General features: G+C 60.2%; 2 protein-coding genes across 4 annotated transcripts; one reads left to right on the plus strand and one right to left on the minus strand.

Annotated features, from left to right (window-relative positions):
• Nucleotides 1-736: 736 nt before the first annotated feature.
• On the minus strand, nucleotides 737-16985 carry TADA2B (transcriptional adaptor 2B). Of its 3 annotated transcripts, none has more exons than XM_084971546.1 (3): nucleotides 15230-16985; nucleotides 3923-3982; nucleotides 737-3789 (listed from the first exon to the last, which is right to left on the minus strand). In XM_084971546.1, the coding sequence occupies exon 3, from the start codon at nucleotides 3752-3754 to the stop codon at nucleotides 2990-2992; it is 765 nt and encodes a 254-aa protein (XP_084827672.1). In that variant the 5' UTR covers nucleotides 3755-3789; nucleotides 3923-3982; nucleotides 15230-16985; the 3' UTR covers nucleotides 737-2989. The 3 variants fall into 3 exon arrangements, with proteins under 3 accessions (XP_084827672.1, XP_084827671.1, XP_003356894.2); XM_084971545.1 differs by lacking the exon at nucleotides 15230-16985 and adding an exon at nucleotides 13478-13794; XM_003356846.5 differs by lacking the exon at nucleotides 15230-16985 and adding an exon at nucleotides 13478-13794 and having other exon boundaries at nucleotides 737-3982.
• CFAP184 (cilia and flagella associated protein 184) lies at nucleotides 14345-17019 on the plus strand. The gene has a single exon (XM_003356850.5). It carries the CDS (start codon nucleotides 14378-14380, stop codon nucleotides 16043-16045), a length of 1668 nt encoding a protein of 555 aa, XP_003356898.2. The 5' UTR covers nucleotides 14345-14377; the 3' UTR covers nucleotides 16046-17019.
• The last annotated feature ends 1213 nt before the right edge of the window (nucleotides 17020-18232 follow it).

Genomic DNA, 18232 nt, shown 5'->3' on the forward strand with positions numbered 1-18232 from the left:
ATGAGAAAACTGCTTTTGGAACTACTTTCTGTGAAATGTGTGTGGTCCTCTCCCTCCCCTTGCAGCCAGAGCTGCACCTGCTCAAGGGCTCCAGACCTTCCGTGTGGTGAACTGCACGCTCCCTGTGCTCCCAGTCGCCGTGTGCACACTGACACCGGCAGGTAAAGGCCTGAGGGCCACACTCTTGTTCACGAGTGCTTGGGTTTGGCATAATTGCGGCCTAGATGATGGAGTCAGTGCTGCCAACTTACCACAGACCTTTGCAGCCCGGCTCCAGGGAAAACTCGCCTTTCTCTGGGTGTGTTCCGCTCCTTTCAAGAAAGGAGGGCTGGCGTCAAGTTTTCTGCTTAACAGAAATCAATTTCAGCTCACCGTGCATGACCCACGAAAGCGCGTGACACACCAGGACATGCCACGGGCAGACTCCATCCTGTTGGGTTTGTTTTTCTAGTGCCGCACATGCGGCATATGGACGTTCCCAGGCAAAGCTGCAGTTGCCGGTCTATACCACAGCCACAGCAATTCAGGATCCAAGTCTCGTCTGCGACCTACACTACAGCTCATAGCAAGGCCAGGGATCGAACCCAAGCCCTCATGGATACTCGGGTTGGGTGCGTTTCCACTGGGCCACGCTGGGAACTCCCCCATCCTGCTCTGAGTGCTGGTTCACACCGTCTCCGAGGCTCTGAGAGCTAAGGCTTGCGGGGCAAGCGGTAAGAAGCAAGCAGCGACACTATTTGGTTCTCAACCTGTTTAATGTGTAAAAGAGAAATAACCGTAGGCGGAGGTTTGGTTTTAATACATTCTCAGAATGCTGGCCATCCAGAGCGTTATTCTGAACAGCTGAATTATCTAACTTTTGACTCAGAGTTTAAATTTCGAAAATACCTAATTTCATGGGATTATGGAGACTAATTTAACATGAGAATTAAATATAGAAATTTAAAGGTTCCAAGCTAACAGGAGAGTAAGGACTAATGTGACAGCAATCATAAAGTTTTTTCCCTTGTAACAGAAGTGTTAATACTTTAACATAAATTATACATTCATCATGGTGTTTAAAAACAGTCAGGCCTAAGTAAATTCTTCATACCATCAAAAAGATACGCACACTGAAAACCTGCTTAAACTTCCAATTTTTTTCACTTGACAGTTCTCGGCCAGGGCCACGCACATTTACAGGGAGCTTTTGCTTCTCAAGCTTAATGAAAGTCTGGCCATTGTTTTATATAAAAATAAAACTAAATTTAAAACCTCACCAAACTAGGAATCTGCTGTAGAAAATCAATGAAGACACCAGAGTAGCTCAAGCCAGTGGTTCTCCAGCTCTACCTGGAAGGCTTGTCAAACAGCGGCACGCGTGCCCCAGCGCTGGCGCTTCGGACCCAGGAGGACCGAGCAGGACCTGAGTGCCTGCACTTGTAGTAGGTTCCCTGGGGACACGGGTGCTGCTAAACCCCAGGGGAGAACCACTGGCTGAAACACCTGTAAAAACTTAGCACCGTCTCCATCTCTGCTCGGCGGTGGTGGACAGTACCAGCTCTGCCAGTTACCCTGCAGGGACAGTGGAGGTGGCCCCCAGCAGTAACACCGTTTGCTGTTTCCTCTGGTCAGCGGAGTCCCGGGCTCTCTGGGTCCCAGGGAGCCCTCCTCTGCCAGCATGCAATGCAGTTTCCCACTCAAGCCATATACAGCGCATTTGAAATGTTTGTTGAATGGTGGAAAACTTACCCTAAGGGACGTCAAACTTACCCTAAGGACGTCAAAAGAAAGGAAAAGGCACGGTAATTAAGTCGTCCTTGGAAATGATGAGGTTTCTTTTTCTTTCAAATAACTTCACTTTAATGTAACTTCAAGCCCAAACCTTCTGGGAGGTGAGCAGTCTGGGTGGCTCTGGGGGAGGGAGGAGGCAGGCTGAGCTCTGGGAGGGATGGGTGGAGTGCTGGGTCTGAAAGCAGGGTTTTGGCCTTGAGCAGTCTGAAGACAAAAAGACTCCTCCAGTTCTAGAAGGAAGGTACCGCGCAGATTCCTGAATACCTTTCTGAAGAGGCCTGGGCAAAGCCACGTCCGTCCGAGTCTGGTTCAAGACCCAGACGCAGATGAGCAGAGCCCAGGCCTCGAGGCCCCTCCCACCCCCGCCCAAAGAAGCCGGAGACGCTGGGCCGGACTCTCGGTGAAAGAGCTAAGTGCCCCTGGGGCGAAAGCCCTGGAGGGAGCTCACGCCAGAACCCGGAACTCTCAGCCTTGAACTTGCTAAAAGGAGAAAGTAAAATGCAAATAAAATGCACTGCAGGTTCTAAGAGTAGCAGAAAGCACCCCCAGGAGGGGCGGCTGGTCCCCCCCTCCCCCAAAGCACCCAGACTCGCCACTCCCACAGCGAGCCCGCCAGCTCTGCCCCCCAGGAAGCGAGCCGGGGAGCTTCAGGCTGCAACCACCCCCGCCAGTGGTCTGAGGGGGAGCTCATCCGTCCCCTGGGTTCCACACCGGATCCCTCCTCTGGGGCCCCGTCCTCAGCCTCACGTCCAGCGGCCCGGCCCCGCCCCCACCTAAAGTGCCACGTGCGGGGCTGTGCCAGGTGCCTGGGCGGCAGGAGGCGCGGCCCAAGCTCAGGTCACAGGTGAGGCTGGCAGCTGGCGGGCCGACAAGGAGAGGTGCCCCTCCCCCCACGGCACAACTGCGGGTACCCGAGGGAAGAAGGTCGCAAAGAAAATTCGCCAGCGTCATCACAGTCCTCAAACCGGAGGCGAGGCGGCACAGCGCCCTCTTGGGGTGTTCCTTCTAGGCCGAGGTGCAGCAGGCGGGTCTGGCTCCCCCGCGATCCCACGTCAGCCTGAGGCTCTTGCTGCCTCGGGACCACACGAAGAACTGACGCCCCGCACACGCAATCTGTTTTAAAAGAGCAACGACGGGGACCAAGGCGCCCCCCCCGCCCCGTCGTCTTGGCTCACAAGCTCTCGGCCTGGTTCCACCCGCAAAGCGGGGCTGCGCTTCAGGAGGCGTCCCTGGATATCCAGCCGCTCTCGGTGAGGAAGTTGAGGATGCGCTTCTTGAGCACCTTGTCCAGGTAGCCGGGCAGGCGGCTCTTGGCCGGGACGCCCTGCCGCTTCTGCAGGTGGTCCTTGATGATGATGGTCTTCACCGTCACGTAGCGCGCCGGGCTCAGGTTCAGGGAGCTGCAGAGCACCTTCTCGCGGTCCGACAGGAGCTCGAAGCCCGGCAGGTGCTCGATGGCGGCGAACTCGCCGTCCTTGCCGTCCTCCTTGCCCCTCTTGGAGCCGCCCGTGTTCCGGTTCTCCTTCCGCTTCTCCCGCTTGTGCCGGGCCGCCTCGTACTCGGCCGACTCCTCCATCTTGGTGATGCCGTTGCGCCGGTAGCGCTGCAGCTCGCGGATCTTGGCGCGCAGCATCTTCTCCTTGTGCATGTTCTCAAACAGGTCGTCGAACTCCTTGCAGGACATGAACTGGTAGAGCGGCCGCAGCTTCAGCCGCAGCTCCTTCTCCTCCTTGGTGACCTTGCGCTTGGCCGCCTTCTCCTTCTCCTTCTTGTCCTTGCCCAGGAAGGCCGGCACCAGGTTGTAGTCGCGCGCGATGTTCTTGCGCCGCTGCCGCTCCTTGAGCTTCCGCACGTACATGTCCACGTGCGCGCGCTTCAGCTCGATCTCCACGTCGTCGTCGTCGTAGTTGACCGAGAGCCCGCTGATGAGCGTCTCGGCGTCCTGGTCGTACTCGATCTCATAGTCGTCCCGCAGCGGCATGTAGCCCAGCTGCTGCTGCTCGGCCACCGAGATGTCTAGGGGAGGCAAGGGGGTGGTGAGGCTGGGAGACAGGGGGCCTCCACTGGGGCAGGTGTGGTCTGTCACCCGGTTGGGGATGGTGTCAGGGATGCAGGCTTTCCCCAGGTTGCCGTGGATGTACATGCTTACGTAATGCTCCATCACTTCCTGGGGGGTCCGGGAAGCGCCCACGTGAGCAGCCATGTCTTCCTACAACGACAAAGCGCAGAGGTCATTCCAGAGTCAGGGGAGGCGCAAATTCCTTTAACATTTTTGCACAGGGTCCCCTGAACTACTTTATGACGTCATTATGGCCACCTCCCCAAAGACACTCAAGCACGGTTCTCCCCGGCGCGCAGATGGGATCTCGAGGATTTCCGAGCTGGAAGGAGCCTCCCGAGATCCACTGGACCCAGTGGGGATCCAGACAGGAGCAAGACAAGCGCGAGCTCAGTCAGGACCAGTCCAAGAGGCCACTTCCTCTTCCCTCCTGCAAACCTGCCCACGGAAGGGCCGAGGCTCTGTCTTTGACCCCCCTCAGATCCAAGAGCCAGCAGCATGTCCCTTTCCTAGGTGGCAGTCAGATGACTAGGAAAGAGACTTTTATTTTTTTATTTATTTTGGTCTTTCTAGGGCCGCTCCCACCGTAGGGAGGTTCCCAGGCTAGGGGTCAAATCAGAGCTGTAGCTGCCGGCCTACGCCAGAGCCTCAGCAACGCGGGATCCGAGCTGCATCTGGGACCTACACCCCGGCTCACGGCAACGCCAGATCCTTCACCCATGGTTCCCATGGATGCTCATGGTTCCTAGTCGGATTCATTACCCACTGAGCCACGATGGGAACTCCAGGAAAGAGCCTTTTAAAGGGGGAGGAGAGCCATCCCTTCTAGCAGCCCCCACGGTCCGGCAGGCAGCTGGAAACCCGCCCCAGGCCGCAAGCACGCATCCCTCCAGAAGGTAACCCGCGAACACAGGGTTATTAATGGGAGGAAATTGTACAACTCCCTCACTCTTTCCTTCTGCCAAGAGGCCTCTTCCTTAAGTCAACCGCTAAAGCCACTTCAGAAAGTGACTGCCCAAAATGCGCACTCATTCCCCCCGGCGGCCGCGCAGCACCCCACCTGCCTCGCTCGGCCCCCTCTCTGCCCTCCCCGCTCCGGCACAGGCTCCCTGCCGCCCCAGAATCGCTCACCCCCGACTGAGATCGGGGTGGTCTCTGCACCCCTCGAAGGCCATACGGGAACCCAGCCAGTCCCCTCGGGCTGAACGTGCTGACAAGCTGGGCACCGCGGGGAGGGAAGGATTCGTGGCACAGTGACCAGCCCGGGCATCGCGGGGGCCTCAGCGGCCTCTTCCCTCCAGGGGGCCTGCGCAGGGTGGGGCTTAGAGGCCCCCGAACACAGAAGCAGGGCAGGGCCTGACCCCGGAGGCCTCTGAGCACCAGGAAGGGAGAAGGGGAGAAGCTGACACTCGACTCTGCCTCGTGGAGGTGGACTGGCTGCACGGTTTCCTCTTTAAAAGTCACGGTGAGCACCAAGTGCGTCGCTATCCCTTCGCAGGGAGCATCTGGTCCAAAAACCAAAAGCAAGTCACCAAACCCAGCAGCCACTGTCACTCTGTGACCCAGGCAGGCCACTCCCACCTCAGATCCGCAAGTCCTCAGAGTTATGGAGCCACAGGAGGCTGTTCCCCCAAAAGGCCCCCCTCGTGGCGCTGCTGAGGCGCTGGGGGACTTAATACTCTTCCTGCCCCCACACCGCGGGGCCAAGGAGCCCCTGCAAGGAGCTGGGACGGGGGGAACGGATGCGCTCACCAGCCGGCACCCACTCAAAGCTGCAGGCGCCAGGAGGGCAGCCAGGGGCGAGGCGAGCTTGCCCCGCGGCTTCTCCCCACGCCCCTGCACCCATCCTGGGCTGCACGCTCAGGAATTTGGGCCCCAGGTCTTGGCCCCATCCCTGGTCCGGCGCAGACCTGCCGTGAGAGGTCTGCCCTCCTGACAGGTCTGCTGTCCACCCTGAGCCTCAGCGGCCTGCTCTCCAGAAACCACCAGGTGCTCAGAGCACCACGCAGCGGGGGGGCATGCGAAGCCACAGAGAACAGGGTCCTGGATGGCCAGGTCGCATGTGACCACAGCCAGGTACCTGCATTCATTTGTCCATCCCGACCCTCTGGGAACGGAGAGCAGAGGATGGAGGCAGCAAGGAAGCCAGGGAGCACGTGCGTCCTCACGCAGGTTCATTCCGGCACACCAGGCAGCTGAAACCACGCCGCAGAAGTGGGAGCACGCGTGGCCACCCTTGTGCCAAAACGGGGCCACAGGGGCTGTGCTGGCGGCGCCTCAGACTCTTTCCAAGGACAGTACCCAGGGCATGGGGCGGGGTTGGGTACATCACTCACACCTTTTTATGACTTAGCCTTCTCAACTTTATGGATGCACTGCCCACCCTTCAAACTAAGGAAAAATCCCAACCAGGGCGAAGCAGCAGGAGGGGACCCTGGTCCACCCTCTGCGAGGCCAGGACGTGGCTCCCGGGATCAGCAGAGCACGGCAGCCAGACCCGATTAAGACGTGTGTCTGGTCAGAGACACGCAAAGTCGTGTGCGGACCGGGGGAGATGTTGCAACGTGTCACCGGGGGTGGCGGGCCCCCTCCCTGTCTGTGGGTCTGCGCGTGAGCTCCTGCTTCTGCTCGCGATGGAACGTCTCGCTTCCTGCCCGTGCGGCGCTGAGCGAGGGATACGGCCACTGGGGGTACTGTTTTTTAACTCTTCTGAGCAAAACTAAACGTGTTTAAAGGTAAATTCTGCCTCGACGCTCTGTCTAAGATTCTCACTCAAAATATTTAAAGGAAAACAGTAAAACAGACGGCTTAAAAGAGACGACGGCTCTTCTACTCGCTGTGCCACAGCCAGTTAAGGACGCGGCGTCGGCGCAGCAGCGGGGCAGGGAGCAGCTGCGGCTTGGACTTGATCCCTGGCGGGGAGCGTCCCCACGCCGGCCGGTGGGGGCAGCCAGAAGAAGGAAGAGGATGACTCTTCTGTTGCACCAGCGCAGAGCTAACACGCCCAGGGCTTCACAAGCGCCACGGCTCGGTCTGTGCGCATTCACGCTGCCGCGGCGCCGCCTCCCCGTCCACGCACACAGCCTGGGTTCCCCGCCCCGCCAGGCGAGCAGGCCCGGCAGCTGCGGACGCGGCACTGACCTCAGTGATCTGGCTCCTCTCTAGGTAACAGAGGGGACCCCGGCTCCAGATGGACCCGGGTTAAGGGGATCTATGAAGCCACAAGTCACAGGGGCTAGCGACCTGTCACCAGGAACCCCCATCAGCAATCAACCTTAGCCACCGCCTCAAGAAGGCCACTGTCAGGAGAGACTGGCCGTCAGCTACTCGTCCCCCAGGGACCACAACACGAGCCTAAAGACTAGTGAGAAAGGCCCAGGAAAGCACACAAGACCCTAACTGCCAAGGCGCAGCCTCAAGGAGGGGGATGACCTAACGCTCTTTTTGGTCTCTTTAGGGCCACACCCACTGCACAGGGAGGTTCCCAGGCCAGGGGTCGAATCAGAGCTACAGCTGCCGGCCTGCACCACAGCCACAGCAACGCGGGATCCGAGCCACGTCTGTGACCCACACCACAGCTCACGGCCACGCCGGATCCTCAACCCACTGAGCGAGGCCAGGGATCAACCCGCGTCCTCATGGATACTAGTCGGCTTCGTTCACCGCTGAGCCACGACCTAGCTCTGCTTCTAACAAGAGGCCACAGAGGACAGACAGCTTCAGGGAAGCGAAACCGCAGTGGTGAACATTATTTTTAAAGATGACGACGGTTAAAAACAGCAACAGGTACAGCACTCCTGCAGGGGCCCGGCAGCCTGCTCACCGCATCCTGGGTGGCTTCCTCATCCCCTCATCCCCACTTGTCAGGGGCACAGGACTAGCCCACACACGTGGGAGAAGTGTCAGCAAGGACCGTCGCCGAGACACAGCTTCGGGTGTGACCAGAGGGAGGTTCTTTCCCCCACATGCTCAAGGCCAAAGTTTCTGCTTAATCAGGCTGGACGGAGAGCGGGACAGAGGAGGGCTGGCGGCGGCGGCGGGGGGGATGGATGGACAGACCACTGGCTGGGCAGGCAGAAGCGACAGGAGTGAATTTCGGAAAGAGCTTTGGAGAAGAGAAAGTTCACCCCAAACCCACAGCTAAACGAACCGAGGACAGCGCCGTGTGCTCAGGCTGGTTCCTCGGCCGCCGCAGACACAGAACAGGAAAGGAACCCAGTCTACGAGGTTTGCGCTTCCCTACACAGCACCCCAGAGCGAGCCTTCTCTCTCTGGGAAAGCGAAGGAGAAACAGGCATGCTTCTTCCTCCAGCTCCTCTGAAAAATAAAGGAGAATGTGTCTCTGTGACACCGAACTAGGCCACTGAGGTCTGCTTGGCAAGGTCACCTGACCAGGCCAGGAGGCGACCTCTCCAGCAGAGGAAGCGAGCCCCAGCGGGCCCCTGGCTGGGCCGCTCTCCCCGCCTTTTCAGGGTGCACTCGTGCCAGCCTCCAGCACCTGCGCGGGAAAGGACGAGGAAAAGCTTTTGCACGGCGCCCAGGTCATCCTCCTAGCAGTTCCCACCAGGTGGCATGATGCCCAGTGTCCACACGTCACAGATTAGGAGAAACCTCCCCAAGGGCACAGGCCACCAGCAGTGCCCGCCCATCGGCCTGAGCCCTCCCTCCTCCGTGGACACGCTGCTGTCAGGGGCGCCCCCGGGCAGAGCCCGGGGACCAGCACCAGCCTTTCGTCTGTGTTTCCTGGTCGTCAGCCGCTGCAGCGCCCCGTCTCCCTGGGTGCCCGCGCTTGGCTGCTAGGGGTCTAAGATGCAAGTTCTGTACGCCTCCCTCAGTTTCAGCTCCCGTCCTCCCCTCTGCCCTCACCCAGGCTCACTCAGAATTCACCAACCCGCTCAGGTGACTGGCCCTCAAGGGACGAGAACCTCTCAGGTCAGGTCAGGATGCCCGTAGGAGAGCCTGAGCAAGCTGCGGGGCCCGCTGTGGAAAAGCGCGGCGGGGCCTGGAAACCCCGAACCACCGCCCCACCCAGCAACCCCGCCTCCTGGCGTTTACCCCGAGCAGCAAGGATGCCCACAGACGGTGACACCTGTGTGCGCCACGCCCAGTGGCCCAAAGTGGAAGCAGCGCTCGTGCCCATCTGGATGGAGGGTAGAGGCCACGCGGTCCAGCCCACAGGGCAATGTCGTTATTCCACGGAGCGCCTTCAACGGGGAGGAGGAGGGGGCGGCGGCGGCTGACACCTGCTGGTGAACCTGGGGGACCTAAGTGAAACCCGCCGGTCACAGCAGCACAAACGCTGTGAGAATCCACCGCGGGAGGCGCCCGGAGCAGAGACACAGAGGGAACGGCGCTGCCACGGCCTGGGGGGCGGGAACAGACGGGGGCTTAGAGTTCAATGGGGCAGCTTGTGACGACCAGCAGGTTCTGGGGATGGAGGGTGGTGACGGCTGCCCGACGGCGGGAAGGAACTTAATGCCACTCAACCGGAGCCGGAAAAGGGGTGAAAACGGTGAAGAAAATGTTTTTGGCGGCACCAGAGACATGTGGACGTTTGAACCCGCGCCCCGACAGTGACAAGGCGGCACCACTAGTCCACCAGGGAACTCCTCTGATGATAAATTTTAACTGTCTATTTTACCACAATAAAAAATATGTAATTTTTTCAAACATTCAAAGCTTCTGGAGTGGCACGCCCCGCTCCACAGCAGGGGTGAGTGGCCTGAGGCTCCTGGTCAGCAGCCTCAAGCACCACCCGTGAGGCTGCGGGAAACGCACACCCTACCGACCTCAGGCTCCGGAGGAGAGGGAGGGAGGACTTGGGGTTCACAGGCCCTGCAGGGGCGCTGGACCCCGCTCAAGTCTGAGAACCACCGCGCTGCGTGACCTTTCAGCTCCAGCCGCCGTGGCCTCCTCCCCGGCCTTCACGCGACGAGGCTCGGGGCCGTCAGCAGGCCCAGGGACGGACTCAGCGTTCCCACCAGCACACGGAAGGGATTCGGCCTGCGGGGTGGCTGTGCCCGAGGTTCCCAGGCGAGGCTCGGTGGACCCACTGCATCAGAGCTCCCGGGAAGCTCTGTAAGTACCGATCTCCAGGCCTCACGGGGGGTCTGCGACCAGCACAGGCGCTGACACAGACGGGGCCCCAAGTTCAAGTCCTAGGTAAATGAACGGCAGAACGAACACAGTGCGGTGATGGCCGACGCATCTGGCACTGCCCGGCCTTGCAGATGCCACCGCCGGCTACGAAATAAATGCTGTGTTCAGGACGCTCCACCTGCCTCCCACCATCGGCCCGAACGTGTGTTCACGAGCTCAGGGCCCCGTCCGTCCAGGGAACCTCACCTGCTTTTTAAATGTGAGATCCAGCTTCAGAGCCAGCCTGGCCCCGCGCTCCTGAGGTCCTGACCACCACCCGCAGGGCGGCGCCTTCTCAGACGGGTCCGCTCTCTAGCAACCCAGTAACGAATAAATAGGTGGTTCACCCACCGCAGCCCCAAACTGTCATAAAACACGGTACCTTTGTGCTCACGTCCGTGTTTGTGCTCCAGTGGGATCTGAACCCTCTAACTCTGAACAGCCCCCTATAAACAGGCTGCCCTGGGGTCCAACACCGAAGTGATGAGACCCCACGACCACCGGCCCGCCAACCCTCCCCTGGTCTCATCTTCACAGGTGTGGCCCCCCCGTCCCGTCGCTGCTCAGCCCCAAAGGCTCCCGGCCTCAGTGCTGGCATCCCTCACCTGTGCCCGCACGGCGGTCAAGCCTCAGCCCTGAGAGTGTGAGCGGATGGCCCCGACCTCACGACAGCCTGTCCCCAAGAACCCCAGCCAACCCCGCGGCCCCGCGCACCATCCGAGGAAGGACAACGGTCTCGGCTTCCTCCACAGCCCGGCCCGCGCCCGCCACGCTGCCCCACACCCACCGAGCCCCCGGCCTCCGCCCCAGTCCCCGCACGCCAAGCTCCCGCCGAGCCAGGTCGAGACCTTGCTCCCGGCCCAGTCAGAGCCGCAGCTGCACCAGGGGGCTCCCAGCCTCCGGACCACAGCCGGTAACGCTCACACCGGGAGGCTAAGGCCCAGGCTCTGCAGTCAGGTCCCAAGCTGGCTTTCCCCGAGAAAGGCTGGGCACCCTGGACAAGGATGGCACACTTGGAGCGTCCTGGTCTGCGACTGTAAACTAAGCACACAGCCCACAGGGCTGTCCTGAAGCGCCCGAGCCATACGTGCCAGAAGACCCTCACCCAGAACGGGCACCTGCTGACGGCGGCTGAAGAGCATGAGCCTGGAAGTCGGCACGGAAAGAACACACGCCTCGGGCCACAGAGGGGCCTCCAAGGGAACACAGCCAGCCCCAGGGAGCACAGCGAGAGCCCCTTGAGCCCGGGCCTCAGCGTGGCCTTGGAGCCCTAACCCCGACTGCGCCCCAGGCCTGGTCAGCACGCAGGATCTCGGGGCTCCACAGGAGCCCGCGCGGCTACCGTGGGGAGAGGCACTGGCTTTGTCTGACACCACTGCTGCACCAGCTGCTGCCCTGGGGTCCAATCTGCATTTTAACAAGCTCCCCAGGTCATGCAAGGGAACCATCAAAAGAACACCCCCTGCTTCCAACAATACACTGGAAACGTTTTAGTCCCAGGGCTTGTTTCCATAGTGCTGCAGGGAAGGCAGTGTAGACAGTGCAGCTAGGAGCACAGACTCTGAAGTCAAACTATTCGGTTTAAAACCTGCTGCACAGGGGCGCCGGGAAGATTTCACGAGAAAGGCACGTGAGCGCAGCCCAGGCAGGGCCGGGGCAAGACTCTGGTCCACGCGAGCTATTTTTAGCTGCTACCGTAGAGATAAGAGCTGCAGGAATGAAGCCGGGGAGGGAGGTCTCTCTGAGGCCCTGAGACGCGAGCGCAGAGACCGGGCACGCGTCCTGATGGGGAAGAGCGCCCCGAGCAGGAGACACAGACTCGGACCCAAGAGGGGAGCAGCACACACTGGAAGGCCCTGCAGGCCCTCGCGTGTCATCCAAGCAGAGCTGGAAGCCACCGAGGGCTGATGTGACGTGACACGTCCTCAGAGATGGCTCTGCCTCTGTGGCCTGCAACGGGCTGAGGACACAAGAACGAGGCAGAGAGATCGGACGGAGATAAACATCAGCCTGGACTAGGCCGGGAGCTGCCGCCAGATTCCGGACCTGCTCTGAGGACAGGGCTGCTGCTGACAGGCCCGGAAGGCCCTGAGGGTGGCTGGTCACTCAGAGCCCGGGTGACCTCGCCAGGTGGGGTGAGGCTGGGTCAGCGAGTCGGGATGTCCAGGAGCTGGACACGGGCCATCAGGGGCGGGCCCAACGCCAGGCTCAGGAGACGCTGCGCCCCGAGGACGAGGGGCCGCCCCTTCCTCTGCCTCCTTCACGTGGCACGTGCACGGAGCAGATGCCCGATACACATGAACAAACAGCCCCTCAGGACCACGTGAGCCGGAGCTTCTGGGTGGGTGACAACCACGATGCTGCCGCTCAGGGGGGCATTTGAAGGGTGGTGTCTCTAAGGAGCTGGAAGCAGGGCTGTGCAGTGGGTGCTGCTCCCTGAAGACGGGCGCGCTTGAGGGAAAGAAAAGCAAACACAGATAAAGGCAGGGCAGGTTTGGGAAGGCGGGGAGAACCGTGGCCCGTCTTCCACCAGGAAGCCCGGGAGGAGGCGCATGGGCAGCCCTCCGCACCCCTGGTTCTGCATCCGAGGATTCGACCCACCCTGCTTCGCCGTTTTCTACAAGGGACCTGAGGACCGGCGGGCTGGGCGGCCCCTGGGGGTTCTGGAACCAATCTCCCAGGGACCCCGAGGGAGGGCTGCACCGCTGGAGGAGCGGCAGCCAGATGAAATGCTGGTTCAAGGAAGGCGGGAACCCTCATGGAAGGGTCTGGAGAGGTGAGGGTCCGGGGTGGCTCGCGGCTCCGGCCCTGCCTCTCCTAAGGCCTGGAGGGGGCCGCACGCCCGGAGGCTCTGGACCAGAATACAGCCAGATTCGCCCTTGCTCGAAGGGACGAACGCTGCCTCGTCCAGTGACAAGAGAGCTCCTCGGAGGCCGCGAGGGAAGAGCCACCACGTCGCCCTCACAAGGACCCCAGTGTAAACGAATCCAGTCCAGCTCTCAGATAAATGTCTCCATAGAAACCCCCTGACAAACGAAGAGCAAAAGCCAGGGCAGGCGCGTCCGGGCTCACGCTCCGGGGGCAGAACCCGCCGAGCCCTCCTCACACGACGTCCTGGGTGCTGCGGGGACAAGCAAGTCCCGGGCAGGGGACACAGGCCACAAAGCGCGCGGGGCCACGAGGACAGGGTGCGCGCACGCGAGGCGGTGGGAGAGGCCGCGGGGCCCGGCTGAAGCCTGCCCGGCCTTCCCCGCCGCCCTGCCCGGGCAAAACCAACTCCCTCCTCCGCGCGCCCACCGCCGCGGGTCTGCAGGCCTGCCCGCGCCCCGCCCGGAGGGCGCCCTCGGCGGACACCCACGAAGTAACCTGCCCTGGCGGCAGCCACCGCGGTCCCCATCCCGCTCTGCCACTTCCTGCTGTGTGACCTTGGGCGTGTGGCTTAGCCTCTCGGCGCCGGGTCTGGGGCGAGCACCGGCCTCCCGCGGGCGCGCACGGCCCGCCGCTCACCCAGTTTCCGAAGCCGAACTGCTCGATGGCATCCAGCAGCAGCTGCTCCTCGCGGCTGGTCCAGCCGCCCTCGGCCTCGGGCCCCCACAGCGTGAAGCGCCCGCCGTCCACCAGCTGGTAGCCGTGGTAGCGGCGGTGGTGGCCGATCTCGGCGCCGGCCGAGAAGCACTCGGGGCACAGCTCGATGTCCTGGCACTCGGTGCAGCGGAAGCGCAGCGGGCTCACCTCGGCCAGGCAGTACACGCAGTACTTCTTACCGAGCTCCGCCATCTTCCCCCGCCCGCCGCCCGCCGCCCGCGCCCGCCGCCGCCGCCGCCGCGCCTGCCGCCGTCAGCGCGCCGCCGCCCAGGCCCGCCGCCGCGCTCGAGCAAACGCCGCCCGCCGCCGCGGCCGCCGCCACCGTGCCGCCCCGCCCAGGCGCCGCCGGAGCCGGGCAGCCGGGCCGCGTCCCGCCTCAGCACGCAGGCGCCCTCGGGCCGGCCGGGCCGCCGCCGCCGCCGTCGCCCCGCCGCACCGCGCAGGCGCCCCGCGCGCTCCACCGCGCGGGGGCCCGGCCCGCCGCTCTGCGCCTGCGCGCCCCTCGCGCCCGCGGTCCGCGGCTCCCAGCGCCTCCCGGACGCCACGCCCCAGGCCGGGCGCTGGGAAAAGGGCGGAAAGGAAGCGCTGCGGGAGCGCCACGCCCCTCGCGGCGCGAGCCCACGCCCTCTCCCAATCAACGCCGCCCGTCGTCCACTCGCGGTCTCTCATTGGTCTGCCTTTGCCGGGAGGCGGGGAGAAGGGGGCAGGGCGTCGGGATGACGTCCGGCCAATCGCCGGGCCCACCGCGCGCGCCCCTGGTTGCCCCTGGAAACCTAACAGCCCTGAGCGGGAGTCTGTGGCGCTGTCCCGGCGGGGAGGGAGATGGACGACTACTCCGAGCACTCCGAGGACCTCGAGAGGGCAGATGGAGACGTGGAGAGCCTGACCTCGCGGTTGTCGGTGATCAAGACCAGCTCTGGCGCCCAGTCCCCGGCCGAACCCACGGAGCCGGAAGCCGTAGGAGCTTCAGAGGCAGAGGCCGCGGAGGCCGAGCGGGTCAAGCCGGCCGAGTCCCAGGAAGGGCTGGGGGCCACCGAGGCTGCGGGGGAGGAGGGGCCCGTGGAGCCGGAGTGGCCGGCCGAGACGGAGGCGGAGGCCGAGCCGGAGGAGCCGGCCGAGGCCGAGCCTGAGGAGCCAGCCAAGCCAGTGCCCGAAGGCGGGCCCGAGGGACCAGAGGAGGAGGACCTGGAGGAGCAGGAAGAAGACGAAGACGAGGACCGGCAGGAGGCGGAGGTGGCAGCGGAGCCGAGGAAGGAAATCCTGTCGCAGGTCCCTCCGGCCGGCAAGGAAGAGGCTGCGCCAGTCCGGGATGCCGAGCGGGAGGGACATGAGGAGGAGAAAGAAGAGAGCGAGGAGAGCGAGAAGAGCGAGGGGAGGCATGTGGAAAGAAGCAGGGAGAAAAGCAAGGGAGAGCTGGGGGATCTGGACGAGGGACTCGAGTTTGGCAGTCAGGAATGGACTGAGGAGGTGCAGAAGCAGCAGGAGCAGCAGCTGCGCGCCGAGCTCCTGGAACAGTACCACTCCCTGATGGTGGAGCGGAGCAGCTACCAGCGCTACAACATGTACCTGCAGCACAAGATCTTCGAGGCGCTGCACAAGAAGAAGGGTCTGGATGCAGCCGAGGTGCTGGACAAGGGCACGGAGCCTGAGGCCCCCGAGAAAGAGCAAGCATACCTAGGCCATCTGGCCTTGCTGGAGGATCTGAGGAAGCAGCAGGCAGACGACCTGAGCTGGTATCACCAGGAGCTAAACCAGCTGAAGCAGCAGTGCAGAGAGAAGCTCTCCCGGGTGGAGAAGGAATGGCGAGGCTTCCAGGCACTCAAGAAGCAGGTGGTGATGCAGGCCATGGGCAGCTGCCAGATGAGGGGTGGTCGCCAGGCCGCTCTGCGAGAGGTGGAGCAGATCCAGGCGTTAGAGGATAAGAAGGAGAAGGAGATGAGCGCTGTGAGGCTAGAGAACGTGCAGCTGAGGCAGAGTCTGGTGCATTTTGAGACCAGGATGAGGGCCCAGGAGGACTTGAACGAGGGCCTGCTCCTCATAGATTTTGAGCAGCTTAAAATTGAGAACCAGACCTTCAACGAGAAGGTTGAGGAGCGAAATGAGGAGCTTTTGAAACTGCGCAGCAAGGTGACCAACAATGTGCAGATCATAACCCACGTGAAGGAAAAGCTACACTTTGTGGACCTAGGAAACGCTTGTAAAAAGGCAGAGCTTATGGAACTTGAGGCGCAGGTGGCCCTGAGGAGGGACGTCTTGACCAAGACCAAGCAGGCCCGAGACAGCCTGCGGACTGACAACATCAGGCTGCACCAGCAGTGTGGGCTCCTGGGCCAGGAAGCCCTGCTTCGGGACATGGAAGAGAAAGTGGACAGGACTGATGCGCTCAGCCGGCGCCTGGACTCCCTGAAGCACCACCACGCCGGGCTTATGCTGTCCTGCAGAGGCGTGAGGCAGAAGATCAGGGAGGCCAAAGCCTTTCTGCCCTCGTGACTCGACTGCTGGCAAGAGTCAGCAGTATGTCCTCGGCCCCGGCAAACTTCACCCTACTGACTTTTATTCTCCATGCGTGGCCGTTCCTGCAAAGGCCTATGGCATTTGGGATAGAATTATATTTTGCATTCTTAATTTTTCGGCTTCAATTGGTGCGGAGCACAAAACCGAGTTAGCACTCCGTTTATATGGGGTTCAGTAAAAGAGGTACAGAGAAACCAACAGGGAGGGTTTAATGGAACTGACTCCTCATACAAAGCTGTCAGTTGCCACACCTGTGGCCCTAAAAGAAAGAAAGAAAGAAAGAAAAAAAGCTGTCAAAAGCCTTTTATATCTGAGCAATCCCGTAGCTTCAGGGTCCTGATAACTGAGGAGAACTGTAGCTCCTCCATGTGCAAAAGGGGTCAGCAAGTGGGCAGGGTGCCAGAAAAAATTCCTGTGCATCAAGCTAATTATTAAATCCCCCTTGAATGTACTGAACTCTGTGGTCCTGAGTCACCACAAAGCTCAATAGCTGTCTCAGCCTAAAGTTGTTTTGCGTGTAAGCGGCACTAGCTTTGGGGTAAAAAAACCTCCCAGGAACAGGAGGAATGACATTAACTGGAGCAAGGAGCTGATGGCGTCTCTGCATCTCTCCTTTGCCAATGAAAGGAGGCTCAGTCTGCTTAACTGTGAATGTTTGTTTCTGGCTCAAGGACAGCCTTCAATTCTAATGAAAACGTTTTCTCGGATTCACTAAAGAAATGCCTTGATCTGTACAAAAAAGACGAAATTTTGTTTTCCGGTGAAGACAAAATGGTGATTGTGTGTTTTGCCAGGTGCAAAATATATGGCGTGGTGACTGCTGACTTCCCATAAGCCTTTTGTTTTCAGCAAGCTATTTTCAGATCTTGGCAACAGAACCCTCACTATGCATGTGATTTTACTCTGTATCAAATATTAAAGTCTATCACTCCTTGGGTTAAAGTAAGAAAGAGCTGTTGGGTCTACCTCCTTAACCTGGAATCAGTGATGAACATTTTCAGTTTTCTTTGATGCTTTTGGAGCTAGAGGCTTGGCTTTGTTTCTTCTTAATCTTAGCTTGAATTATAGGATGTACAAATTTAGGACTCAGCGTATTCTCTCATCCCTCCATTTAAGAATAAGAACGATCCTAAGTATTTTTGATGCTAAATACCTTTAAAGAATGGTGGCAACCCCACTCACAATAACTGTCATCTTTTGATGATGTGATTTTATTGTCTAAAGTGTGTTCCTGGAGTTCGCTCTGTGACTCAGTGGTTAGCAAACCCGACTAGGATCCATGAGGATGCAGGTTTGATCCCTGGCCTCACTCCATGGGTTAAGGATCCAGCATTGCCATGAGCTGTGGTACCACAGATGCACCTCAGATTCCTGCATTGCTGTGGCTGTGGTGTAGGCTGGCAGCTGTAGCTCCGATTCAACTCCTAGCCTGGGAATTTCCACATGCCATAGGTGGGGCCCTAAAAAGAGTAAAATAATAAAGCGTGTTCCCTTTGAAGCCAATAGATGAAAATCCTTTTTTTTTTTTTTTAATGGCCTCACCCACAGCATATGCAAGTTTCCAGGCCAGGCCTATGCCAAAGATACAGCAATGTTGGGTCCCTTTTTTTCCTTTTTTTTTTCGGGCTGCACTTGCAGCACATGAAGTTGCTGCACTAGGCGTTGAATCAGAGCTGCAGATGCCGGCCACAGCCACGCCAGATCTGAGCCAGCATCTGTGACCTCTGCCGCAGCTCGTGGCCAAGCCGCATCCTTAACCCACTCAGCGAGGCCAGGGATCAACTCCACACCCTCAGGAACACTATGTTGGGTTCTTAACCTGCTGAACCACAGTGGGAAACTCCAGTGCTGGATCCTCGAACTCACTCCACCAGGCAAGGGATTGAATCCACGCCTACGCAGGGACTGGAGCCACTGCAGTTGGATCCTTAACCCACTCGCTGTGCCACAACAGGAACTCCAAAAATTTCTCTTCTAACCGCCAGAGCTTGAGTACACGCTTTTATAATATTGTACTTATCAAAGCACACAGACGTTAGCAGTGAGGGGAGTTGTTAGCAAACATTTTTCCTCATCAGCCTTCAGGCCAGTGACGGAGGAGGCTGGCACTGCTTTAAGCAGCAAAGTTACCAGTGTTCCCTCAAATTATATCCCCTCTTGCTG

This window comes from Sus scrofa, chromosome 8 (genome assembly GCF_054392235.1).
Source record: "Sus scrofa isolate SSC_HxYL_T2T_F1_AM1 chromosome 8, Sscrofa_HxYL_maternal_Yorkshire_Landrace_v2.0, whole genome shotgun sequence".
NCBI lineage: Eukaryota > Metazoa > Chordata > Mammalia > Artiodactyla > Suidae > Sus > Sus scrofa.